This window comes from Colossoma macropomum, unplaced genomic scaffold, assembly GCF_904425465.1.
Source record: "Colossoma macropomum unplaced genomic scaffold, Colossoma_macropomum, whole genome shotgun sequence".
Taxonomy (NCBI): Eukaryota; Metazoa; Chordata; class Actinopteri; order Characiformes; family Serrasalmidae; genus Colossoma; species Colossoma macropomum.
The window spans coordinates 18,214,529-18,241,687 of NW_023494799.1; the positions used below are offsets into that span (position 1 = coordinate 18,214,529).

The 27,159-nt window shown below is 37.5% G+C and overlaps 2 protein-coding genes and 1 long non-coding RNA gene across 6 annotated transcripts in view; all 3 read right to left on the reverse strand.

Annotated features, from left to right (window-relative positions):
- Positions 1 to 5,833: 5,833 nt before the first annotated feature.
- On the reverse strand, positions 5,834 to 6,609 carry LOC118818591. Its single transcript, XR_005008101.1, has 3 exons — positions 6,585 to 6,609; positions 6,156 to 6,303; positions 5,834 to 6,020 (listed from the first exon to the last, which is right to left on the reverse strand). It is a non-coding gene; the product is annotated as an uncharacterized LOC118818591 (long non-coding RNA).
- A 1,701-nt stretch (positions 6,610 to 8,310) lies between these two features.
- anxa2b (annexin A2b) lies at positions 8,311 to 16,237 on the reverse strand. Of its 3 annotated transcripts, none has more exons than XM_036586936.1 (13): positions 16,166 to 16,237; positions 15,428 to 15,491; positions 15,125 to 15,218; positions 13,395 to 13,489; positions 12,658 to 12,771; positions 12,390 to 12,480; positions 11,792 to 11,871; positions 11,628 to 11,687; positions 11,415 to 11,508; positions 10,577 to 10,672; positions 10,126 to 10,184; positions 9,501 to 9,623; positions 8,311 to 8,622 (listed from the first exon to the last, which is right to left on the reverse strand). In XM_036586936.1, exons 2-13 carry the CDS (start codon positions 15,476 to 15,478, stop codon positions 8,563 to 8,565), a joined length of 1,017 nt encoding a protein of 338 aa, XP_036442829.1. In that variant the 5' UTR covers positions 15,479 to 15,491; positions 16,166 to 16,237; the 3' UTR covers positions 8,311 to 8,562. The 3 variants fall into 3 exon arrangements, with proteins under 3 accessions (XP_036442829.1, XP_036442832.1, XP_036442830.1); XM_036586939.1 differs by having other exon boundaries at positions 15,428 to 15,488; positions 16,166 to 16,225; XM_036586937.1 differs by lacking the exon at positions 16,166 to 16,237 and having other exon boundaries at positions 15,428 to 16,142.
- Positions 16,238 to 23,681: 7,444 nt separating this feature from the next.
- The window catches only part of rorab (RAR-related orphan receptor A, paralog b), a 50,779-nt gene continuing 47,301 nt past the window's right edge, over positions 23,682 to 27,159 (reverse strand). For both annotated transcript variants that reach the window (XM_036586225.1, XM_036586227.1), the window contains one exon: positions 23,682 to 26,752. In XM_036586225.1, the coding sequence (XP_036442118.1) occupies positions 26,588 to 26,752 (165 nt within the window). In that variant the 3' untranslated portion in view covers positions 23,682 to 26,587. The remainder of the gene's footprint in view (positions 26,753 to 27,159) is intronic.

A 27,159-nucleotide genomic window follows, 5' to 3' on the forward strand; every position in this document is an offset into this window, starting at 1 on the left:
GAGCCCGAGTCAAAACCAAGACTTTTAGTAGTTGAATCAGAGTCAAAGCCGAGAGCAGATAAAAAATTTTAATATAAAATTTAAAAAATAAAACTTCACCACCTAATGTCAACATACATTTTTATTCTTAAATGAAAACATAGTAATAATAACATTTCAATCTGCCATCAGGGGATGTTTGAATTTTGGAACCAATGCACACCAGTACACAAATAATACCCAGTTAAGCATTATGGAAAGATCAATTAGATCCTCAGCCAACAGATTTTATTCAAACATTTACAGCAGTGGGTTTCAACCTGTGGGCTGCAGCCCCCCAGTGGGCTGTGATGGTACTCCTAGGGGGCCATTTGCCATCAGCATGTTTAAAACCCCAAAATTTGTTACAATATAAGCAGTTAACCAAAAAGGAGCCAGAAAAAAATGATTTGTGGACCGTAGAAGCTTTTGTGGTTGTTTGTGTGGAATACTAGAGTATGTGTGCAAAAGTTTGATAATCCCTGATGCAGAAAAAGGACGTTTTTATTTTGTTTATTCTAGTTTATTTGATATTCAAGAACAATTCAGTTTCCAGTTACGTCAGATGGACATTGCACTCGGCAACTTACATCAAGGAGGCTTGAGGCCAAGACCAGACTGGAGTACTACAATGCTCCAGAGAACACAGAGAAGAGAGATAGACAAGACAGAGAGTCAGAGAGAGACAGACTAAGAAAGAGACAGAGGGCTCTAAAGAGATATAGAGAGAGCAAAAAAGAGACAATGACAGACTAAAAGACAGAGAGACAAAAAGACAGACAGAGAAAGAGAGTAAGCGAGCAAAAGAGAGAGAGAAAGACACAGACAGAGAGAGACCAACAAGTCATTTCCAGACAGTAGTATCGCATAGACTTAGCATGCCACCAAATCAGCATATGACCATCCTGTTCTGGGAACACAAAAACTTAACTCTAGGCACTTTGGAAGTCTTTGATACGTCACTGACTGCAAATAAAAGTGGTAGTCTTGGTCAACAATGTGTCTTCTGACAATGTAAGTGAATGATCTACTATTGTCATCATATCTTCATCAGTATAATGTTGATTTTGGATTTGAGACAAAAACATCAAGCTGGACCTTCTTTTTTAACCAGTGCATGTGAGGTTGATACGTAAACACGTATGAAGCGGTCCAAAAACCAAACCAGCACATGACAATTCTGTTCTGGGAACACAAAAACTCTAGGCATTCTGGAAGTCTTAGATACATCACTGACTGCAAATATGAGTGGTAGTCTAAACAGGTTTCAGTCAGTTGTTAGAAATGTAAAACAGTGGCACAGAATTGCCATAGAAGTGTTTTTATCCTGTTTTTTTTAAACGAGTTTTAACATTTATGAAGGCTGTAACAGTCTCGGATCACCACTGTTGTAGTGGTAACAAAACCTTGTATGTCTGAGATGGCAACTTTACAAGAGAAGAATAAAACTTTCTTAAGTTTTAAGCACTCCGTAAGATGTGGGGATTTGACCACTATGGTCAAATTGTGTAACTGCATGCAACATACAGAAAAACATTTTTTAATGTTCAAACCGGTACAAGCAGATAAATTTGATGCATGTAAGCACACTGAAGGTCAAAACATGGTCAACAATGTGTCTTCTGAGAATGTAAGCGAATGATCTACTATTGTCAGCATACCATCAAATCATAGATTTTGGATTTAAGACATAAGCATCAAGCTGGACCTTCCTTTTTAGCCTGTGTGTGATGTTAATGAGTAAACACATATGACACGGTCCAAAAAACTCCAGCAATTCTCACCTGACACCTCTGACTTTAAATGACCATTTCAGGGTGACTATTATCATCATTATATTTTAGCAAGTTTTTTTTCTCCCGACTCTTCTACCTCTTTCAATTTTGGTGTAAAAAATAATACCTGGGAAAAAAAGGATTCATACGGTTTTCACATGACAGTGACAATATGTACTCTCAAATATTTAAATTATTTGCTATAAAAGACACCTAAGTTTGAGAGAGGCCTCAACGCTTACAATAAATGAACAAGTTCATAGAAACATCCTTCGCTTTGACTGCTGTGTATGAGTGTGTGTCAGTATATTCGACTGATACACAGTGTGGTTAACAGAGACAGGCAAAGAGGGATGTCATTCTCTGGCTGTCTTCACTCTAATTACTCAGTTGAATAATTGAAATTAAAATGGGCCCTGCATCCAAAGCTGCGAGGACAGGAGCGTTCACCTCTGATAGCATCCGCACATCAATAATCAGATTATCAGTGGGCCATGGATAAATAGAAAGAGCTGGCCTTAGCATATTTAAGAGGCACTTTAGCAGACCACTATTAACTCATCTCCCAGGTTATTTATTTCCTCTGCTTGTTAATAAGGCTCCCAGTGATATTCTAATTATATCAGTGCAATCAGCAGTATTGCATATCTGGCCTCATTTACATTAGGCAGTGCTTTGTCTTTCACACTGTGATACTAATTCAATGAGACATCTATCGTTTACGCAGATGTGGCCAGCAGAGGTCAGCTTGTTCTACCCTTCCAGTCAATTAGCACTGCTGGCTTTGTATATGTATATGGGGGTGTGTTTGAGAGATAGAGTGAAAAAAAGAGAAAGAGGGGGAGAGAGAGAGAGAGAGAGAGAGAGAGAGAGAGAGAAAGAATAACTGATTGATCAAGGTGGTGCCCAATGCTCAGTTAACTTTGCTCTGTAATATAAATATGTGTTTAGTTCTCAGGAGGTGTGCTGGCCAGGTTTATTAGATTGCTTTCCAAGACATGGGTATTTTGCATTGCCCTGAACCAGGGGTTTCCAACCTAGAGCAACTCACAACCCACACAAATGACCACAAAAGCTTCCACGGCCCACAAGAAGATTTAACTGATCTGATTGCTTTGTCTGATTCATCTAATGAAATGGCTGATGTTGTTTGGCAACTACCTAGTGCTGAATGTCAGACTTAAGAGAGGAAAGTTGCAAGCAGAGTTCTGGCACAATTCAGAAAGTTTTGTCACATACTCACTATGTTTTTGAAGCCAAAACCACATTTAACAAGACCTCTGAGCACACAACATAGAGCATTATTCGTTTCAGTGCTACGTCCTCACTGCTGTATTTTCTTTGTTTCGGGCTTGGTTTTCTCAGTTTTCTCTGTTTGAGACACAGTGGCCGGATCACTTGAAGATAGCCAAGCTTTGTGATCTTTCCTTTCTAAAGACTTTCTAAAGAGATTTTAACTATTTATCGATGATGGATGAATTCCAGTTCCAGCTCTACATTAAAAAATGACATAAGCGGCTGATTAGGGTCCCGCCACTGCCAGGGGGTCTCCAACAACTTCTGGATTATTACTATACCTTTATCTTATCTAAAATGATTGAGTGAGCAACTGGTCTGTGTCTCAAAAAAGATCATATGCATCAGAGTACAAAAGAAAGATGAGGAGAAAAAGCTTAAAGGTATGTTTCGTTTTTTATTGTGTTAACGTTATACCTTTTGTTTTGGTTTGTAGTTGGACAACAAGAAGTAGTGGACAGGTTCTGTCCAACAAAGCACAACTTAGACAGTCTTCTGACTTCACCAACAAAACACACAGGGTTAACTCGTTTTACAAAGCAGGTCACAATTTTCTCTGTTAATTCAGGTTTACATACTCAGTATAAATGATAAATCCAGGTTCAGATAGTGAGGCAGTGATTAATCCTTGTGCACATGCACATGAAAGCGTGATGTTTTTAACAAATGGCCGAACGTGTAAAACATGAAGAGTCATCAAAGAAGAAAAAATTAATTATACTACTCCTTTAAAAAAGATGTTTCTTCAAGGGTTCTTTACTAAAGAAAATGTTTCTATATAGAACCATGAACACTTAAAGAACACTTCTGCATGATTAAAGGGTTCTTTGCATCATCAAAGCGTTCTTCAAATTGATGGAAAATGTGCAGAAATGTGCTACAGACAGTTCCATCTTGAACCTTTTTGAAAAGGGTTCCATATAGCATCTAAAAGGGTTCTTCTATTGTTACAAGCTTGACACGTAACAATACAAGAACCCTTTTGGGTGCTATATAGAACCATTTTCAAAAATGTTCTATATAGAACCATCTACAGCACATTCTCCATAAGTCTGAAGAACCCTTGATGCAAAGAACCCTTTAATCATGTAAAGGGTTCTTTGAGTGTTCATGGTTCTATGTAGAACCATTTTCTTTAGTAAAGAACCCTTGAAGAAACATCTTTTTTAACAGTGTAGAAAGTGAAGTATTAATAATGCTGCCACAAGGGTCAGATCAAGATTAAAGTTAGGTGGGTAAGCAAGAAATGCTGCATCTTGAGATCCTGAAATCCTGAAAAGTCTATCTATAATTTAAACAATAACTTATCAGAACCAAGCATCCACTCATCAGCAATACATAATTTAATTAATTTATTTTACAATACATCAGCTAGCAAGATGGGGTGCCCAAAGGGCTAGATCCGTCCCTGATGAATTCCATATGATCAAAAATGAAATGGTTTATGGTTTTCAGTGATTTGCACTCAATTTTTTATATGTAACTAGTTATTATTTTGCCAGCTGAATCAATTAGTTCAATATAAATATGATGCCTCCTAGCAGTACCACCACAGCCCACTGGGAATGAAAACCACTACCTTAACCAATCTATATAGTACATGGATTATTAAACAATTGGCCATTTATATAAGATTTCAGTAAGCACCAAGATAGACAGTGTGAACACAAAGCTTTATACATCAGTGGCACTCAGTTATTTTTTTTTATGCCAAAGACATCTTTACCAATCAGTTACTTATGGAAGCCCAAGAATTTTTTTCTTCCCATTTCTGTTTCTGGAAGCAGCTACCAACTTAAAATAATGACATATTTTCCTAAATAGAGACCTATTTTCTTAAAATATTGTCTAGCTAATTCAGGATAATTGCTTATTTTTTCAGAGTATTGACTTACTATGTCAAAATAATGACTGTCATCACATATACTTAGTCTCTTGTAATAATGACTTATTATTCCAAAATAATTACTTTCTTAAAATGTAATTCATTATTTTGACTAGTCTCTAGAAAATAAGTAAGTTTTGATATATTAAGTCAATATTTGAAGAAAGTAAATAATTATTTTGAGATACAAAGCTAATATTTGTACATATTTTGAAACCGAAACTGACAATTATGTATAGCTACTCTTGTAGGCAGCCTGCATTAATTGGCCACTTTATCAGGCACACCTGTCAGCAGTGACACTGAGGTGTTTAGAAACATTGCTTAATTTTCTGAGAACCACTACCTGAATAATATCCATATCCATAGCAGGCACCTTATTATTATTATTATTATTATTATTATTATTATTATGGGTGGTTTGATTTAGTTTTATTTGCACTAAATTAGAGGCTGATATTACACTGAAACAGACTTAATTGTTTAAGTAAAAATGACTTGATTTGTGTCCAACAACTAAACTTAGTATTGTTCTATTTGTCTACGTATTTGAGCATCTAACATTAACCATCTGAACTTTTTTGATTAGACGTTATTTCCATACTTTTAACAATCAAAATTAGATTATTGTTTAGTTAAAAAATCAGTATCACCAAAATTACATTTATATGATCAATTGATAAAGTGATAAGATAAAAAAAAAAATATGAAAACATAAACAAACATTTAAAAAATCATTTGATCAATTTGATAAATGTCTGATCAGGCAATTTTTCAGATATGGACATTAATGAGTTAATAAGTGAAAGACGGATAGTGACTCAGACTCTCATGCATTGGCTTAAGAACCTCAGTTTTATTCTTCTGTGAAGTGATTGCTTCTACAACATGATTGAAGTTACATGTTGTGTCAGTGAAGAGCAACAGAGCTCATCATTTCCGTCTCTGGAGTACCTGTTTAGGTCCCACATGTTCAGGTGGTTCCGCTGGTCTCCTTGTATCCACCAGAGAGATAAAATGTTGATGCAAATCCTAAAGATTAGTGCCTAGAAGACAAACAAAACTGAGATGAGAGGCTGTCAAAACAAATCAAAGACTCATACATACACACACCCTCTAGACACATCAGTGATGAGTGTATCCGGAGGATGCCAATGAACATTATCATTCACTGCCTTCACCTCCTCCAGTAACAGCAACTGTCACCCACTCACAGGCGTGAAGCCTGTTTTCACATCGCCTAACCACACCACTGTTCTACCATCAATAACTCCACACATGTCCGCTGCACATAGCCTGCTCGGCTTCGTCCGGGGGCTCACACGAAGTCTGCATAAACGTGGGACAGAGAAACGTCAGTCGTTTAGTAAAAATGACAAAACAGAAATTCAGTTCAAGTTCCCTCATCGAGAGGCTAGTTAAAAGACACGAGACGAAGTCTCTCGACTCTTTTGAGACATTCTGTCAGACAGCAGTCGTGCTAGTGACATTCGCTTATGGTGCGTTCAAAAAGTAATCTAAAGTATAATGTTTCATAGAAACATACGTTTATTTGGAAAATGATTTGTAAAAAATTACGGCTACCAGCTTGTTTTAGTTTGGCTACTCACCTCAAGTGAAACTGGAATAATCTCTCAACTCTCTCCAGCCTTCGCCTCTCAGTGGCCTTGACTGGTAATGCAGGCATGGTTTGCTCTACTTGCACAGAAAGTGGCAAGAGGCCTGTGTTGAGAGGCCGAATCGTTTACAGTTTATCTGTTTGCTTTTTCTCATTTTTTAACAGGTCCTTTCAAAACATTTGACTTAAAAACCCAAATGCACAAACTTCAAAAGAAAATACTGAACTGACAATGCAGCACTAGTATTACATCTGAATTCCTGTCAGAACAAGGGACTCCACTTTCTTATTTCTGCAAACAACACAATATGCCCCCCAGAATGGCCTAAAACACATAAAACAGTTTGAACAAGTTTCAAAAGCAACCCATCAAGTCAGCATAACACTGATGTTAACCCTGTCTATAGAAATATACACAAAATACTAAATGCTAAAAACACCCTATGTCAGCATATAACATCTTGATAAATCATAGTCCATAACAGGAAGCGAGGTATATGTGTAGAGAGAGAGAAACCATAAATGACAGGATGAGCATAAGTATATACAAAAAAGACCTGTAGTAATAGCTATAAGTAACTATAAGATTTTTTTTTTACTTTAAAAATAATAATTCATTGTTTTAGTCTCTGTATAATATTCCTGTCATACAATCTTATCTTGATGTATAATACTTGTTAGTATTTTTTTAGTAAAGTATAGAAATTTGTACATTTTCTAAAAAAAATTTATAGGAATCATATATTTATCTGTATCATCACTATATATATTTCATGAGGGTATATATGAAATGCAGACAATTGCAGAAATATTTGCATTAAATTCTCTAAAAGAAGTTTCATATGTAAGCAATGTGAATGCATAGGGTTTTGATTGCCACTGTTATGGGGTTGCATATGTCCTCTGAAAAATGTAGATCAATTAAATATTAATAATTTATTATTGAAAGTATAATAAAATATTTTGTACATTAAGATTGTCGAGATAAGAATGAACTCTACTTGTCAAATGCAGTGTTTTCTATACCCACTACAGCATAATGTATGTCTGAGTCTGTTGATCCTGATCTAACACCAGTTTGTGTTTTCTTTAGTAATGCTTCTGGTTTGCATTACAGTAAGAGAAAGGGCTGAACATACATAGAGCTGGGGAGGCAGACAGGATGCGGAGAACACTAAGCTTTATGAGCCAGAGATTAATCTGTCACTGAAAGCAAACATATATCACTCTTCCGCTTAACCATACACTGCCCTCTTTGAGCTGTATTTCATCTTTTATAGGCCATAAACATAAAAACATCTGTGAATGATGCTTTTCCCGATCAGTATTACAGTCGAGGTGGTAAGTAAGCATCTTGTTAATATGCAGATATTAATAATGATAATGTTTATGATAGTAAATAAATGATTATAATGGCAATGCAAATGATTAAAATTTGCAATGGCAAATCTTGATAACGTATTATTACTGGAATATTTGCTATTTCAACATGTGCAAAAGATGCTTAAAAAATGAAAAGAAACTTGAAAAGAAAAATTAAGAAAATAGTTTGCAGTATTTTAAAATGGTAAGTCTATATTTTAAAAGCCATCTTTTGCCTTAAATGCCCATTTCTTCTGGAAAAAGAAGTATTTTTCAGGAAACTCAAAACAGAAATTTACGGAAAAAAACTCATACAGTCATTGAGTTCACACAAGAGAAGATATCAATACAGGAGATTATTTGCATAAACATGACATGATTTTAATGACAGAACATATTTAATAGACATTCTTAAAATTCTTCAGCTGTCAGTGTCTTACAAAGACATCTTTTAAGAGAGAAAACATTATATACTATTTCAATATACAAAATAGTCAAATATCCACAATTTCAAATCATTTTAAGTAATACTGTTGTGCTCTGTTGTATCTGTAGTGCACGCTGGGTACGTGTAGCCAGGAATTATGGGAAATGTAGTGATGCTGTGTTTAATCATCTCCTCCACAGAGATTCAGTAGAGCTCTCTGGTAGTCACCTTTAGTTTGCTCCTGAGAACACAGAATGAGCAAGAAGAGTGAATGCGTGTATGTGTGTTTGTTGTATATCAGTATGATCAGACTGTATCAGCAAGAACAGTCCGTCTACATGAAGACATATCATAGTAGGGTTGCTGTGCATAAACCCCTCAGTACAAAGACAAATGCACACTTGAGAATTCATTGGTTCAAAAAACAAACAATGGGCTACAGGCAAAGGTGATGTGGTCAGATGAGTCAATCCTCACGTTATTGACAAGTGAGTGAGTGCATGTGTGGCGTACAACAAGAAAGCTTGATCCCTACAGTGAGTGGGGTCCGGTAGTTTAGTTCCACATTTTTCAACTCAGTCACTACAAATCAATACAAAGCTATTCTGACTGATCACCTTTATTCTATGATGAAGCAATTCTATCCTAATGGGAGTTGTCTCTTCCAGGATGACAATGGGCACCACTAAATGGGGACCACTAAATGGTTTGGTGAGTATGAAAGTGATGCAATTCATATGCTAAAGCCTTCACAGTTACCAGATCTCCACCCATTTGAACGCCTATGGCAGAATATGGACCAATGTATTAGACAGCACAGCTGGGATAGGCTCCAGCACCCCACCGCGACCCAGAAGGATAAGCGGTTTAGCTGATGTATGTATGTATATGTATTAGACAGCACCCTCCACCATCACAAAACACCATCCCTCCAGTACAGTTCCAATGACTATCTATGCCAAAGCCCATTGAAGCTGTTGTGGGAGTTCTTGGTGGCCCAACACCTTAATAAGACACTTTACGTTAGTTTTTCCTTTAATTCCCACCTTCCTGTATAGAATTCTATGACCTGACATTTAATGAAAACAAGTGTATCTATGTACGTGTGTGTGTACTGACCGCGATTGTCTGAAAGAGTGACTTTCCGAACTGCCTCTTGAACTCTGAGCGTATTTTCATGAGGTCAACTTCACAGCGGGAAACGATTATCCGGGTCAGGATCTTCTCCTTTGCTGATTTACCCTGTAGACAAATGTTACACATTTTGATCACATTTTTTTTAACTCTTTCAAATATTTTGAACTCTATTATCACAAGCAGTAAAAGTCATCAGAAAAAGAAATCACTTTCACTTTCATTTATATCTTCCCTCATCACTGTAACAACACTGGCTTTGGTATGTCCCTTGTTTTTTAAAAAATAAAGGAGTTTGTAATATATAAGTAATATGTAAACATCGTCAAAGTTTCAAAACATACCCTTTGCTATTCAGTCCATATCGTCCATATATGCGGAAACTATGTTGCGAAAACAGCCTGTTTTGAATTCAAGTTCAGCTGCTTACAGTCGTTTAGCCCCACCTATTCATATTGAAATTCTAGGAAATATTTCAGTCATATTCACATAACCTTATCTTTGCTATAATTTAGCTTTAGCTTTATTTAGCTGTAACCATCAGTAGCAGAGGAAATAAAACAAAAGGATCATCCAGATTTCATGGCTACATTACTCTGGAGAAACTTACCTTCATGGCTTCATTAAGTTTATTGGCAAAGTAAAGCTGTTTGTTTTCAAAGCACTCCACTGCAGAGAAAGAGAGAAAGAGAGAGAGAGAGATTACATTATCAATGGTAGTGGGCTTGTTCTTGGTGAGGGGCCTCATTCCCCTGGTTCTGTGCCAATCATCTCTTACCACAGGGCTTCCCACAAAATCAAACAATGTCTCTCACCAAACAGCTTGTGACTGTGTTTAATAAGATATGAAGCAAACATTCCAAGTATGCGTGTATGTGTGTGTGTGTGTGTGTGTGTGTGTGTGTGTGTGTGTGAGAGAGAGAGAGAGAGAGAGAGAGAAACTCTTAGCCTCCAGCCCTAACCATCAACTCTGTCACTCACTCTACTGACATGTATCCACTGTGCTACATAGATAAAGTGTGTGTGTGTGTGTGTGTGTGTGTGTGTGTGTGATCTGATACCTAATGTAAGGAAGGACTTCTCCAGATCTCCCTTCACCTCCTTTCGGATGCTCTCCTTCATGTCATATGGGCTGTAGCTCTTATATCTCTCAAACACTAAGACACAAACAGAAAGAGAAAGAGCGAGCAAGAGAGAGAGAGAGAGAGAGAGAGAGAGATGAATAATGAATTAAGTCTTTATGTTAAGAAAACTGTGAAATAGCAGAGAAATAAGAATTATTTTAATTCAACTCTTAATTAATTTGTGTATTGCTCTTTACAGTGGACATTGTGACAAAGCACCTTAAGTGTAAAAACTCCATTAAAGAAGAACCACCAAGAGAAACCAAGACTCCAAAGGAGAGCAGATTCCCCTCTTGTCAACAAAAGATAGCAAAATTACAACAAAAATAAGAGTAAAAAGAATTATAAATTAAAAAATGAAGTTAATTACCTTTAATAAACTAATTTTAAACTATTCATAAACACTTTATATGAGTAGACTTGTTGTAAAGAAGTACTGGGCATGTTACATGAGCAGAAGGTAAGGAACATGTTCAGTGTCATAGAAAAGAGTTTGTGCAGGGATTTGCAGTCATTGGATTAAATACAGATTAGAGCAATGGTTCAAGTGTGAAGTGATGATGGACTATTACAAATAATGGGTAGTAACTGACTACCCTATCAGTCAGTAAAGTACTGTTTAAAACTATCAGAGTGTGTCAATTCTTCACCACATAAAATAATATCAGCTAATATTAGCAGTTATGGTGAATTTTAGCTCATTAATATTAGTTTGTATCACAATAAAATCAGTGTTTGTGACAGTGAAAAACCTACTGTGTATTAGTTCATTTACCTTTACGGAGGTGTGGCACACTCCGCTCTGAGAAGATGTTTATCCAGATGGCCACATCTGTTCCTTTCCTCTTCACTCCTGCCTCATAGAGGGCCTACACACAACAACAACCATATACAACAACATCAGTAGTGCCTGATATATATTATAGTGCAAGTTTTGTTCTCCAGAAACATCTTAGTGGTAAACTGTTTTATCCTGAATGACACTTACTCTTGCATCATTGTCAATCTTCTCATAGTCCACTACGTTGCTGGGCTCCTCTCTCCTAGCCTGTAAAGTGGAGCATTGCCAAACAAATACACACACACAAACACAGTTATATGGAGCAGACAACTATGCTATGGTTCTGATGTGAGAGATCAGTGTTAGTTTACCTGAACCAGAGCCAGCAACAACTTAGCAAAATCGCCAGAAGTGTCTCCAGCAACATCTTTCTCTAGGTCTTTCTTGAACACTGTTGAGAGGAAGAAAAAGTGAACCCCTGTTTAGACATGCTCTCATTCTCCTCCTCTCACTGACATACAAACATAGTGACCACTCCCAATCTACACTCTAAAAATGAAGGTTCCTACAGGTCACATTACGTGAAGGTTCTTTAAAGTTTAAAAAGGTTCTTTGCTATTACACATCTCATTTTCAAAAATGGTTCTTTAAAAGAATAATCAGTTGAGATATCCCTTTGGGAACTAAAATGTTTTCTCTATGCTATTACTCCAAATATTTTTTTTTTTAATTTTTATTTTATTTATAGGAGTGCACTCTTACTCTTTCTTATAGGCATCAAACATTGGGTCTAGTTATAAACATCTACATTCTGCAAATGTGACAATGACCACAAAAGGGTGGCTGTAAAATACAGAGTTGCAAGTAAAAAATACAAGATATTATGTAAAGTATAGATGTTAAGTTACACAAAAAAATATTTTGGAAACCTTGAAACAAATGTTTCAGGTCAGAGAGAGTTTTACTTACGATCTTTATAGACCCTTTTGATCTCTACCAGCTCCTCATTGCTACGAGAGCAGACCATCTCAATCAAACTCTCTTCATCGGTGCCCAGACCCTACAAACAACATAACACACCCTTAGATGCAAAGTATCATAATCCTCCAACTGTAACTGTAGTATAAAGAGTGGGCTGACACAAGGTTGTGACGTGATCCAGAGGTATTGCTAAAAAATTTGAACTTTGAAGGATGACACAAGCATACACACTGTAACAAAGTGGAATGAAACTCACCTTCATTGATGCTCTGAGCTCAAAGGCGTCAAACTGAGTCGTGCTCTTCATTAAACCAAGAATCACATTCTCTAGAGAGCCTGACAGTGCCCCCTTCAGGGCAGTAACCATGTCCTACAGCACCCAAAAATACAACATGGTTACAGTTAAACAGTAAATTACATTTAAACAGTGAACTATATGTTATATATGACTAAAAAGCTGATATGGAAAATTTGAATTTCTCGTTTTTATGGGGAAAAAAACATCCTGCTCTGTATTCATCATGTATGTGATGTCACAACTGTGAACATATTTACATACAAGCCCCTATTCAGCCTAGCAGTTTCAATTTAGCCTTATTCATTTACACTGAAGTGATAAGCAGTGTTGTTATTGTGAAAAGGAGTGGCTAAAGCTTATTTTTTTATTTTTTTCTGCCATCACTGAGCATTTCAGCTGGAACTTAACTTTTTGTTCCATACAGTTTTGTCTGGACTGCTTTTTGAATAAGGCACAATATGGAACAGGCAATCAAAAGAGAGATCATTTATACACGGATCAGTCTTAAAGGCACAAAAACTACATGTTTAATTCTAAGGCATATAAAAAAAGTTGAATTATGACTCTTTTTGGTATATAAATCCATGTACACATTAGAAATTAACTTTAGGAAAAGAATAAAATACATGAAAATTGTAGAAAATGGGCCCTTGAATGTATTAATCTGAGAAAGTATGATTCTGGATTATGGATACCTTTTTTTCTTTCCTCTCATATTCAAATGCAATCTCTCTCCTCTGTGCGTAGGTGCGTCTTGTCAGGATGTCAATGATTACATGCTCATCCACACCTAAAATGGAGAAGGAGGCGTTGAAAGTGTTGCATTATTGAGCTGAGTGTACAATTTAAACCTCAGGGTGATGACATTATTTTATGGAAGACATGTCAGCACTGATAAACTCATCAATGGTTGACACTTTGAAGTTCAAAGGTCTAAATGTGCTATAGCCCACACCTACTCCACCAACATGTAAGCCTGTGGCAAAGGTGCAGTTTTTAAATGCAATCAAAAGTGCAGAACTGTTGCCATTACAAACATAATATCTAGGATTTATCTTCTGTCATTTCTACTATGCTCTACGGGCTCAGTAATGCAGTGGGCAGGTAATCTACAGGAAAAAAAAAACACTTAATCCACTGTGTCCCAACAAGACAGGTACTCAAGCTTGCCAGCTTTGTTCATCAGATACACACATAACTGAAAACCCTTAAATACCCTCCAATCATCCATAGGGTCTTACACATATCCTGAAACAACAAATTTTCTAGCTTCCACTAGAGGGTGCCAAAAAAAAACAAACAAAAAAAAACAGTATACATATTTAGTAAACTTCTTTGAGAAAGAGCACTGATCTAGGGGTGCATCTCAAAATCCCTTCATTCTTAACTCTTCAATCGATCAAAGTCTGCCATCTTTAGTTGTTCTTCAAATGCACTTGGAAGAATTTAAAGAGAAAGAAGGGAGGAGGCTTCCAGAGAGAGGAAACATGGGTGCAACGTAGACGGAAGTTTTAGTGTATGACATCTGCAGTCATTTTTTCACCTCCCTGTGTTTTTAGTCATCTGAATAGTACTGTGAAAGGATGATGAAAGAGGCACTCCTGCCAAAATGAAAAATGTAACCATTGCTACATCTGTTGTAAACATGCCTACTGGACTCCTAAAGTGGTGCCATAATACTTTTTGAATACTCCCAAGAATGATGTCTTATGGTTAAAAGACCAGGAAAACCTATTCTAATTATGTGTCTTGAAGGTGGAAGGAACATTTGAAAAATTACAAGTGCTTTGGGATGGATATATGTACTAACCAGAAATGCCTTTTTCTTCACAATCTGACTAACTAGGAGAAAGAAAAAGCAAGCCAGCATCATATTAGTTTTTTAGCCTGTACATTAGTGGATTTATTTTTCACTGTGGAGCAGTGAGTCGCATCACATATTTTGCGCAACACATGCTGAGTATTGTAATGAGAGAAATTTGATGGACAGAAACACAGAAAGGTTACAAAATCTTGAATGCTGCATATGAACCTTGTATAACATGACAAATAACATATTAAATGCTAGTTTTAAGCTGGAACACCCTTATATATTGTTGATGTGGTTGTTGATTTCACTGGAGCATGCTATGACATCTGCTGATAATACCTGATTTAAGTAAATGTTAATTACCAACAGATCCTTTAAGTAACAGGTCATGAAAGTGACAATTGAGTTATGTGAGTGATAAGTGACAAGTGAGTTTTCATCATCAGAGAGAGGCAGGAGCTAAGACACAAAAAAGGACTATGGTATCTTCTCTTGTGTAGACAAGTAGAATACTTAAAACTTGAAGCCTTAGTACTGACTCAGAATGTTAAATGAAAATCATTAAAGCAAAGAGACATCAAACAATACTATAGTTAGCAAGTTAGACTCTCATACCCTTGGTTTTAATGGCTGAATCAATCCAGGATGCATCCTTCTCTGGATCAAAATCTGGAGCTGGGAACACTGTAGGACACCGTGGCTCTCTCAGCTGATGTTTCAAATAGAGAATAAAGTAAAGCTTTCAATAAGTAGTCAATAATCTTAGCGGTCTGTCTTAATCTTATTTAATTCAGTGTACTTGAAATCTTGAGCTGCATGCGAATCCTTGGCAGAATGTGGACACTGGGTTTTGTTTCAAACTTGATTTGGTATTGTTTCATCATAAAACAGATTTCATCATATCATTTTAATACTCACCCCTCCATGACCCAGTGAGAGCTGACCCAAAAACTCAGATACTAGTGCCATTCTCACTTTCCTGCTGGTGATATAATTTTACAATGAATCCAAGAGTGCTCAAATATGAACATGATATAATGGTTTATATGCCAGGTCACAGTTGGCTAGTACATGATTAACAACCCCACCCTTAGTTTCAAAGGTCTAGCAGATGGTTGTCACAGATGTGACTCTGATAAGATACCTTGTGTCCTCCGGTCTACATATACCTAATAGCTTAGCAGCTAGCATTTTACTTCTCCAGAGGTACACTGACAAAAGTACTGCAATGAATTTACTTGATATGTACAGAATTTCAATATAAATAAGATATATTGCATATAACATCAGTTTGTCTTTTAACACCATTTTGATTGCAACCCCCACTGGATGTTGGGATTGTGATTAACTCAGAACCATCTGACTTCTTTTGGGCTCTTTTACTCTCCTGCAGTAATTATACAGTGGACTGTAAATGTAAACACTGGAGGTGCTCAGTAAACTTTGCTCAGACACACCCTGGACCCCATACCAATCTTACATTCCTCCACTGATGGACGAACTGTTCCTAATCACTCTGCACACTTTAGTTGTAAAGAAGTATGAGAGAGAGAGAAATAGAGAGAGAGAGAGAGAGAGAGAGAGAGAGAGAGAAAGTAATGGAGAAAGAGGTCATGAGGTCAGAGAAAGGCCCAAAGCTTCAAAGCCGTGTCTTACCTGTGTCAGGTGCCCTGGCATGTATAGAAGTGTATTAGCAGCTTCTGCTCGGTTGCTTTCAGTTCTTAAATAGAACAAATCTCCTCCTACAACCCCCCAACCCCACCCCTCAACACACACAGACAATCTAACCTCACCTATCAGCTTTAAAATGATTGATTGCTGAAGTTACAGGTTCACTAGTTCAACATGCTGCAGAGCAGAATGTGATCATTGTAAAGGGCCTAAATGGAGTATTTTCCAACCTAATCTCTATCTGCCACTGGGAAAATGTTTTTATAGATTCATATGTAATTCTTTCATATATGAGACTTGTTTTAGGGTTTGCAGAGGGGTGTTCAAAGGCTTCTGCCTTATACCAGACAAAAATCTTACAAGAAGCAAATCGAACCGCAGTTGACATTTCTTTATATCTCTCTTTATGTCTTATTCGTAAATGGATTGGTTGTAGTTTTACATTTGCAGTATATATTCAAGTGTTTCTGCAACTTCAGGCTCTTTTAGCTTCCAGCTCTGGGCTTTTGGATAGAAAGGCCTAAACAGCTTTACGAACAACCACACAACTTCATTCCAGCCTGTTGTAGTCTCACTGACACCATTTTAGAGAATAAAGAAAACATGGCAACAAGGGAGTGAATATAATTTGAAGCACATCTTCGTATTCTTAATAAATGTTACTTAGCCCCCCTTTCTAAGTAAATGTACAATACTAGTCCAAACCATCTATAGTTTATTCACTTTCACAAAATACTGTAATAGACCACTGTATTTGTGTTGTCATTTTGTAGTCGGCGCCATGTTCTTATGCCCATATTAGGAACTCCAGGTCTAAGCTTAATTTCTCTATGGCCAGAATGAATAGGGTTTTTTGAAAAATTGCCTCTATCGCCCCCTGTGTTACATAAAAATGTTCAGAACCCGATACATTTTGTCCTGTGAACATTCTTCTCTCGAACACCACTGGATCCTCTGAATTACGAGGTCGTTAAAGTGTTGAAATATGAATATTGCTACACGCAAGCTAAAGCTACTGCACACTGAATTCACGTCATTAGACTGTCAGCCTCCTTAAGCAGGTTATCACCCGCTGATAAACTGATTTCAGCTATCAGAATATCCAAATATTTTTCTGAGGACATTTTCTCAGGACATTCTCCAGCTTTTTGTTCGACATTTTACGTTCCACCTTAAGTGGAACATAAAATGTAAGGTGGAACGGGAAAATTCGAACAAGCAGGCGGTGAAAAAGATGCTGACTTCAGCTTCATGGAGGGCTGAAAGGCCTGATATGAGGAGGTTTCTCTGTTTTGACTTAACAGAGTAACATTAACTTATTTTTGCTGTTTCACAGAACCGACAGGTCAGTATTTTGTCTCGTTTGCTAATGTTTGTGTTAGCTAGTCACAGCTGCTGCACCATTTAAGGTGGAATGGGAACATTCAAAGAAGCTAAATTCAGCCTCGTAGTTTTAATACGGGTAATATTTTTGATAAGGAATTTTAGTCTATCAAAATATCCCACCCAGAGGTTTTATTTACAGGTATATACTGGTAAATAAGCGCGACAGTAGAACATTTTGATAAGGCAGCACAGCTCGTCAGAGCACCAGCACAGCCCGCCTTAGTTTCGTGTGGCTTAGTGACATTAAATTGATACGCGGTAGCTTTAGCTCACATGTAACAATATTTGTATTATTGCTCTTTACCAACCTCATAATTCAGAGGATCCAGTGGCATTTGGGAGAAAAATGCACACAGAACAAAATGTATCGGGTTCTGAACATTTTTATTTAACACAGGGTGCGATACAGGCGATTGTTCGAAAACCCTGTTCATTCTGCCCATAGAGAAATGGAGCTCAGACCCGGAGTTCCTAATCTGGGCATAACGAGGACTACAGAATGATGCACATCTACTGCTGCTGCTCTAATGCAGCGCTGCCTCTGCTGTTCTACCAGATTGTAATCATATCAGAGCTTATGCTTTGTAAGCCAATCATAACAGACCTGGTGGAGGGTCTCTGGATATGCACAGCAAAGTCATCAGTAGCCAGACTGAAGACAGAACTTTGATGACAAGCTCACTAAAATAACTATTAGACCTTATTCAAAATCTATAATATACAGAGGGAAACAGTGTTAAACAGAGTAAATATATTAACCTACAATATGGATTTGTGGCAAATTATGGTCAGTGTAGCTGGATATCTGTTTTTTACTTGGTTGCTCATGAACTCTGGCTAACTTTAGTTAACTCTGGGTTTAAGTGAGGTAAAGAAAAGAAAAGGCTAGGCTAACACTGACACTAGCTAGTTAACTAGCTGACAAGCCATCTAGTGTAACCCATAGAGTCTGGTTTAACCTCGCTTCATAGTGAGCGAGAGAGTGTGAACGAATAAGAGGGATAGAAATAACGTTATTGGCAGTTGTAAAGGTCATCATAACACAGTTTTATATCCCTCAATCTGTAGATGGAAAGTAAGAGGCAAAAGTTCTGTCAAAGGCCAGTCAGATGATTTTTTGCCAGGTAAAACAAAATAATTTAATTTATTGATCATTATTTCCTTAAGTTCTTGTAAGTCTGAGTTTAATAAAAGTAATGTTACTGAACACAGGAGGAGAGGGAGAGAAAGTAGCTGAAGGAGACTGACAGAAATGAAGGAGCAGATCTGATGGAGGTTAGTGATCAAGAAGAAAGCAAGGGAGAGTTGTATAAATATAATATTTGTCACCATGACCATGAAATTCTGTCACCTAGCTTATTAAACATGTCTACTGAGCAAAATCACTCTTTCAGATTGCACCAACTGAGACTGATCTATAATCTGTGTGTCTGAACAATATATTTAGGACATTGCAGCTGATCTAAGGGATAGGAGATAGCATTGCATGGCTTCGGTACCTTTGCATTATAAACATTTTGGGGCCATTAAAAAAAATCTCTTTGGGGACCATGCCCCCCCCCACTATAGGCTTAGCCCCCCTATCCATGAACCACTAGTGACACCCCTGCCTATAGGTCTCTTTCTAAGTGCATTATAATGAAAAGGGTTCATTTCTGTTATGAACATACAGAATTGCAAGAAAATCATTATTTGTGATAATCCACAGTATGATATTGATGTGTTAGATTAGGTTAAAAGTGCTGGAGTACTTCTTTAACAAAACTTAATCTCATCATGGAGTACTTAGTAAAGAGATATTTGTGTGCCTACATATCTCTCTCTTTTTTCTCTCTTTCTCCCTCTCAAATACTGTCTACACTGTCATTACACAGCCATTACTCAGAGCAGACTCTTAAACAGTGCTATAAACAGTTCAAACACACAACCACACATTCAGCTCTAACATCACACTGAGTGAATAACTGCTCTCACTGACAAAATGAGATCATCCGTGCATACAGTTATGTTTATATAGATGACACATGTGATTCTCATCTTCAAAATCACTTTGCAGGCCTTTGCATGAAGTGTGTTTTTATCACCTGCTCTGAGCTCAGGTTGAGTGGCTGCTCTTAGGAAAGGGAGTGAGTTCAGTATTACCTATATGCTGATAAGGAGATAACTGCACACTCAAATTATTTTATCCTATGCCACACCTTTCTTTTTTGACTGTTAATCTCAAAGGACACACCCTATAAACCCTTCAAACTGCAGGCATGTTATTCAGTAATTAAAGATATGTCATTTAGAAGCTACTATAAATTATTCAGTAACTACAGTGGAACTAATTTGTAAGTTATGTAGCTTTGTGAGTGAGGAGTTAAAGTGCGGGGCACAGAAACTGCAAAGTTTAAAGGAATATTACAGTAACCCCTCCTACCTCCCCAGTGACACCCTCCATAACCACTGCACAATAGCTTTTATTATGAGTGAGCACCTGGTCAATGAATTTCCAGTTCAGGTCAGAACAGGGAAACCCCATGACATTGTTGTTCAGGCTAAGCGAAGGTACAGTATAGATGTGGCAGGAAGGCATTAACACCCTCTATGGCAAAACTGCTGAAGGTGTATGTAGATCAGCTCTACAGTAAATCCAGGTATCACACCGACACTGATATACAAACTATGGTACAGACACATACAGAGAATACAGATACACTGTGAATAAAAGTGTCTCAAAGGGGTGAATTAAACTTGTCTGTTTCCAGTTCATTCTTAGACCACAGAGACTACACACTTCCTATCATTGCTGCATCCTGGTATCCTTGGCAACATACGAAACAAGCACTGTATAATCACATACCACAGTGTACAATGTCACCACACACATGCAGACACTGACACACACACACCCACACAGAGAACAAGGGAGAGTCTTGACTGGTACTTACTTCAAGGGCAAGCCCAAAGAACTGATAGCACATTCCATCATATTTCTGTTTACAGTTTAACAGAACAGAGAAGCATAACAGTTCAAGTGCCCAGTAATATGCAGGCTTTGTGCTTTTACAAAAGAAACACTTTTACATACCGTAAGAATATGTTGACAAAAGTGTACATCATTTCCACATGAATAAAATGTATTTTTTAAAAACAATTACTGGCAAAAGTAAAAAATGGGAAGACAAAAGTGTGTTGATGTAGTATATTTCATTCATGTAGAAATGATATACACATTTGAATCAAGTAAAAAAAAAAAAAATCAATGAATCACTCTTTTTATGGGTAGAGCATTACCATAGGATTCATAACATTATAGAATATGTATATAATTACATCATGCCCATTTTGTGTCAGTCCTGTGTTTAAAAGTATGCCTTTTACCTTTGTGTTTCAAAAGATCATCAACAAGAAATTTCTTAAGAGACTTTTTTGAGCCAACCTAGAGAACATGCTGTTTTTTCTTCTTCTCTCTCTGGAGTGCTGTGTTCTCAGAAATAGTGTTGAGTGTTTAAACACTTGTTATGCTGAGCCAATAAAGTAATAGCTTCCCCTAGTGAACTATATTCAAGAGGAAATCTCCTCTTACACAACCACCTACACAAATATAGGTGGTGTAGAAATAACCGAATCACCACACAAAATATCATAACTCATACTCATTGGCCATTTTATCAGGTACACCTACCATATGGGTGCACTTTTTAAGTTTACAATCAATGACTGTATCTCATCCTCTTGCTACACAATTTATCAGCCCCCTTTACCACATCCATCAATGAAAAAGGAAAACCAGGACCACTACTGATCAGCTATTGTTGGTGTGGTGGACTGTTCTCAGCACAGCACAACATATTAGTGGCATGTTAGTAATTGTTGTGCTGGTACAAGTTTTTTTTAGGAACAGTGGTGTTGCTGGAGATTTTAAACTCTGTGTGCACGTACTGTCCACAATGCTAGACACACCCCCAGTTGTATGCATAAGTTGGACGCCCCTTGTCAAATTACATTTTGATTACAACTACCCCTCCTCTACGCAGAACCCACCTCTGCCAAATTTCCATATGTGTGTTCTCTGTAGAGGATGTGTTCACTTATTTTCACTTACAAGGCCATTTCCAAAAACGTTTGCACAGGTGCTGTGCAAAATGTAAATAAAAACAGAATGCAGTGATGTGCAAATCATTTGAACACTATATTTAATTGAAAATAGTACAAAGCCAACATATCAAATGTTGAAACTGAGAAATTGTACTGTTTTTTTGAAAAATATGTGCCCATTTTGAATTTGATGCCAGCAGCACTTTTCAAAAAAGGGGCATGTTTAACGCTGTGTTGCATCAACTCTTCTTTTAACAACACTCTATAAGTGTTTGCGAACTGAGAAGACCGTCTTCTGTAGGTTTAAAAGTGAAATGTTTTCCCTTTCTTGTTTGATGTAGAATTTAGCACTTGGACTCTTTTACTACGAAGCCATGCTGTTTCTAACATCACGGATGCTAGCTTTTCAACTTTGTACTGATAACAAGCCGGATGGTACCTCTCCTCTTTGGCCAGGAGGATGCGGTGTCCACAACTTCCTAGAAGAATGTAAAATTTTGATTCATCGGACCACAGGATACTTTTCCATTTTGCCTCAGTCTTAAATGAGCCCAGAGAAGGCAACAATGTTTCTGGATCCTGTTTATATATGGTTTCTTCTGTGCATAGTATCGTTTTAACTTGTACTTGTGGTTTCGGCAGCGAACTGTGTTCACATACAGTGGTTTTTGGAAGTGTTCTTGAGCCCATGCAGTGATTTCCACTTCAGACTCTGGGCTGTTTTTAATACAATACCGCCTGATGGCCCGAAGATTATGGCCAGCCATTATTGGTTTTTGGCCTTGTCCCTTGCATACAGAGATTTCCCCAGATTTCCTGAATCTTTTAATGATATTATGCACCATAGATGATGAAATCCCCAAGGTCTTTGCTATTTTATGTTGAGAAACTTTAGTTTTGAATTGTTGCACTATTTGCCCACACAGTCTTTCACGGACTGGTAAACCCCTACCCATCTTTACTTTTGAAAGCCTTAGTCTCTCAGGGATTCTCTTTTTATACCCAATTATGTTACTGATCTGTTGCCAACTAACCTATTTAGTTGTAAGATGTTCCACCATTACATAACTTTGTCTTTTATTACCACTGTCTCAGCTTTTTTGAAATGTATTGCTGGCATCCAATTTAAAATGGGCATATATTTCTAAAAAGACATTTTCAGAAATTTCTCAGTTATAACATTTGACATGTTGTCTTTGTACTATTTTCAATTCAATATAAGGTTTAAATAATTTACACATCATTGCAATCTGTATTTATTTACATTTTGCACAGTGTTCCAACTTTTTTGGAAACAGGGTTGTATAAAATTGACAAAACAAATTTGATGGCAGTGTTCAAACTCTTGCATGCTAGCATACCTTATTGGTCTGCCTTGTAGTTGTACAGTTACAGACTATAACTTATCTTTTTCCATTTTCAGTTTGTGTTTGTGGCCACTATGTTGGTAGTGTTGGTATCACTATTATGCTTAGAATAGTCCACCACACAAATAATAAAATCTGGCCAGTGGTGGTCCTGAGGTGGTCTATTAAGTACTATTATGGCTAATAAGTACTGCAGCAACGGGTGGTCTACAGTCAATAACTGTAAACCTACAGAGTACACCTATAACGTTAGGTGTTTCTGATAAAATGGGCAGTATTTCACGTGGTGTTTATGTTATCTTGTACACCTCCTGTATAAGTCCTTTTTTAGTGTTAAAGCAGTATGAGAGATCTTAAACTAGATGCTCAGAGAGACTATCAAGAATAAAACCATACTTCAGTTTTAAATGAATTTCTATCTGCCATGTTTTTATAACTCGATTATCACTGACATTGATGTTCTTAGTAAAGAACAGAGAAGGCAAAAGCCGGTTGCATCAGTAAGTACAGGGATTGTTGATAGTAATTAACCCTACTGAAAAATACATTGAAAAACATTGGAGTATGCCTTTAATCAACTTGCATTCGAGTGAGTGGATTAAATGAAAATGCTTAATTTAAAGACCAAGCAAAAAAACAAAAACAAAAAATAAGCAGACCAAGCATGTGCGTTTTCATCACAAGTTGTGAGATTTTTATTTCTATCAGCACCTTCAACACACTATTTGACAATGTGTGACATGCGCCTTTCATAAAAGCCATTTAGGAGGTAACCTTTCTAAATACAACTTCACAACATTCAGTTTAGATTAAACCGTATCTCAAAGAAAACATTACATTTCAGACTTTTTTACAGGTGTATATACAAAACCAACAAAATACTTACATTTATAGGGAAGGAACAGACTATTGCTAGATGGCTACTCGAGACAAGATCAAGAGTGCTTAAGGGATTAAAATAAAAACAATTTGATCAACTGTCATGACAGAAAAAGGTCCAGAGGTAAAACCTGATTCTTCTAAGGTGAGTTATTATTTGATTAAAAACTGTAACGTAATCAAATCATTAGCATATTAGTCACAAATCAGCATATCATGGCGTGCATGTTATACAAAAGTTTTGGTCTTTTTACCTGTGAAAAATGAGAACTTTACAAAGACTGTATTACTGTGATACTGAAAAACGTACATATACAGAAAGATTAAGTGCTCATGCCCAAAACCAGTCAAAGAGAATTACAATACTGCTTGGAGTATAGAACAACTACTCATCGACCAGCACATGGAAAAGAGAATATTCCAGTCCTCTGGACTAGCGCAACATAACCATACACATTACAGCTCAGCATCATAAAAATGTACTTATCATCAATACTGACTGTCCATAACGATGAGGATAATTAAAACACATTAAAAATCAATGCTTTAATCAAGCTCTGTTTCATTCACTAACCATTAATTTGCTGTAACGTGAGTAGCTGACAAAGAGAACTTTTACCAAGAGTCAAAAGTAGGTGTTATTTCGAATAAAAAGTGACATGGGATAGCACACAGACTGTCTTAGGTCTCTTAAGAACACAGGACAGAATGGACAACATCAAGGAGAGTTTGAGCAATCAAAAAACAAACAAAATGAAAACCACACAGGTTCTGTGTTTAAAGCAAATGCATGCAATTTTCATTCGCAAAAGTAATACCTTGTTACCATTATTGCTTTTCTTTCTTGGTTTGGCTAACGTTTCGTATTTACTAAATAACTGTTGACCCTGATCTTTACCAATTTTACCACATTTCATTGTACTTCTGCAGGTGTTGCTTTTTTTACAGTAGTTACTGTATTACTGTTACCCATTTGGTTTCTCTATCTCTTTCTGCGATAGCATATTAGAATCCCTGAGCATTTCCCAAATACCCATTTATGAGGTCAAATGTTTAATGGATTGTCTTTCACAAAAACTGATGCTAATAACAACAGTACACATATTGCAGAGCCAGCCCTTACAAAAACACACCAGGTACAGATAGGCATGTTTCAGTTAAATAGGCCTATTGCTTTAACATTTAAGTCGAATGGGTCCAATTTGGTTTCGACGATGTGATAATAAGTGCAGACATGGGGCTGAAATTCCAGGGGATAACAAAACACAGTGAAAACCGCCCAGAAGAGGGGCAACTATGGAAACACTGGAGTAGCAAATGAACAGCTAGAACACGGACTGTAAAATTGTTTATGTCTCCTCTCCTCTTCCCTGACGAGTTGTACTTGTAGCACAGGATGCCAAAGTCCTGAACAAAATCGCACAATCCTGGGGAGGGCACCAATTGTCTGCTTTCGAATCTGAACTTCATCAAAGACCCCGCTCCCTGGAATGTCGACACACCTCAAATCTATTAGAAGCACCCTGATTTCCACCAACCTCATCTCAGCTATACAGAGACCTACTAACACTTTCACTATGGCACAACACAATACAAACAAAAAGAGATGGCCTTCAAAGAAAGCCATTAAACAAAATCGAGTCTTCGTAGATCTTTAATCACAACTTAATCATCCACGCCAGTCCAACATATGAATTTCATTATTAGTTATTGCTGGGAAAACACAAAGTGCTACTGTTTTTTGGGTCCTCCACACCATACATGCTTTACTGAGAGCGTCAGAATGTTCCTTCAGAATCTGGATTTTTCACTACTGTGGCTAGATAATGTGACTCCTGCAGCTTGTTTTTGACTGTATGTGTGTTTCCCCTGTTCTCACCCAGCCAGGAGATTGTGGTTCACACCGGCTTACAGTATGTCGCTGCTGGATGTGCTCGGAAAGGGGGTGAAGCAAGAGTTCTGCTGTGGCATTAGCACCAACATTGGGTGTTAATAACTACACTGCTGGCGATCAGAGTTTGAGAGTGGAGAATTGCACTTTATTACAAGGGAATGCACAATGGGAAAAAGCCAGAGTCCTATTTATTTTTATTTTGGTCGATCTGTGTTGGAGTTTATGATGTAAATAATGTTAGCCGGCTAAGTACACATGCACTGCATTTGAATGCTTTTGCTTTACCTTGGCAAAAATGTCAGATCTTTGGAAATGTTAGAAATGTGTGAAAAGAACATCAACCTGTAATGTCTGCAGTGAAAAAGTTGTCAGAGAACAAATGAACAGTTTATTTGGCATTAAAAAGTCAGAATCGGCCATAAAAATTTATGATCAGTGCCCAATTATTTCTAACCAGCAGATGGCGCATCTGGCTAAGCTAACATGGTGCCATGCCTTCTCCCTCCTCTTATATGAGATTTTATCTGTGTAGGCAGTGGGACTGGGGAAAAGACAGACATGGCAGAGCAGGCTGGTGCTGGCTAGCGGAGTCCACTTGAGTTGAGAAGATTCCAGTCTTCTTTCCACAGACAACCACTATGTCTTCAGGTAAGAGGGAAGTCTGTAGTGCTGTCAAGCTTGTAGAGGTGCTTTGTGATGCTGTAGAAACTGTAATTAAATGGAGGCTAAACTGTGTCAGTGACATTTCTGTGGACGTTTCTTTAGTCTGTAGGGCCTGACGGTGCTGCCTGGATGCTGTCAGGCCTCCTGGGGCAGGGCCTGCTCAAAGTCTGAGCCGAAGAGCTCCTTGTAAAGTGGAGGGAAGCGTGTGTGCACCATGTCAGGGTGGAGGGCTCGGAAGGTGCTCAGTTTCTCCATATGTCTGCTGCACAGCGCTCGAACTGTGGACACCTTACAGATCAGCTGTAGACAGAGGAAAGAATACAAACAGATTGGAGAAATGAGTTAAGCTTTAGAAATAGTGCGTTCCAATTGGGAGGCAGCTGTCTAAGTAGGCAGCATTATAAGGCAGCATTTGCGCACTCCCGAGATGAAGGCTGTCCCATTCGGAAGGCAGCATAAGGCAGCTGCCTTCTAAGGTGCCTTATTTTGACCAAATCTGAAGGCACCATCACATGTATCCTTCTCAGCGAAGGCAATCCCACAATACTGTTCACCTGTTGACAGTTCCATCACCTCAGTTAGATAAACATGGTGGATGGAGCGGTCGTTTTTTGTCAGTTAAAATGCTGCCCAACAATAGGGGTGCCTTTGACGGCAGTGACAAGTTAGGCAGCTGACTTCAGAGTGGAACGCACTAACAGAGTTGC

Excerpts from the sequence above, each read along its gene's own strand:
- anxa2b (XM_036586936.1), bottom strand. The coding sequence starts at position 15,478 with ATGGCACTAGTATCTGAGTTTTTGGGTCAGCTCTCACTGGGTCATGGA. Across the intron at positions 13,490-15,124 it reads TTCAGCCATTAAAACCAAGG|GTGTGGATGAGCATGTAATC; the intron begins GTATGAGAGTCT and ends TCTCCATTTTAG. Across the intron at positions 12,481-12,657 it reads AGCTCAGAGCATCAATGAAG|GGTCTGGGCACCGATGAAGA; the intron begins GTGAGTTTCATT and ends TGTTGTTTGTAG.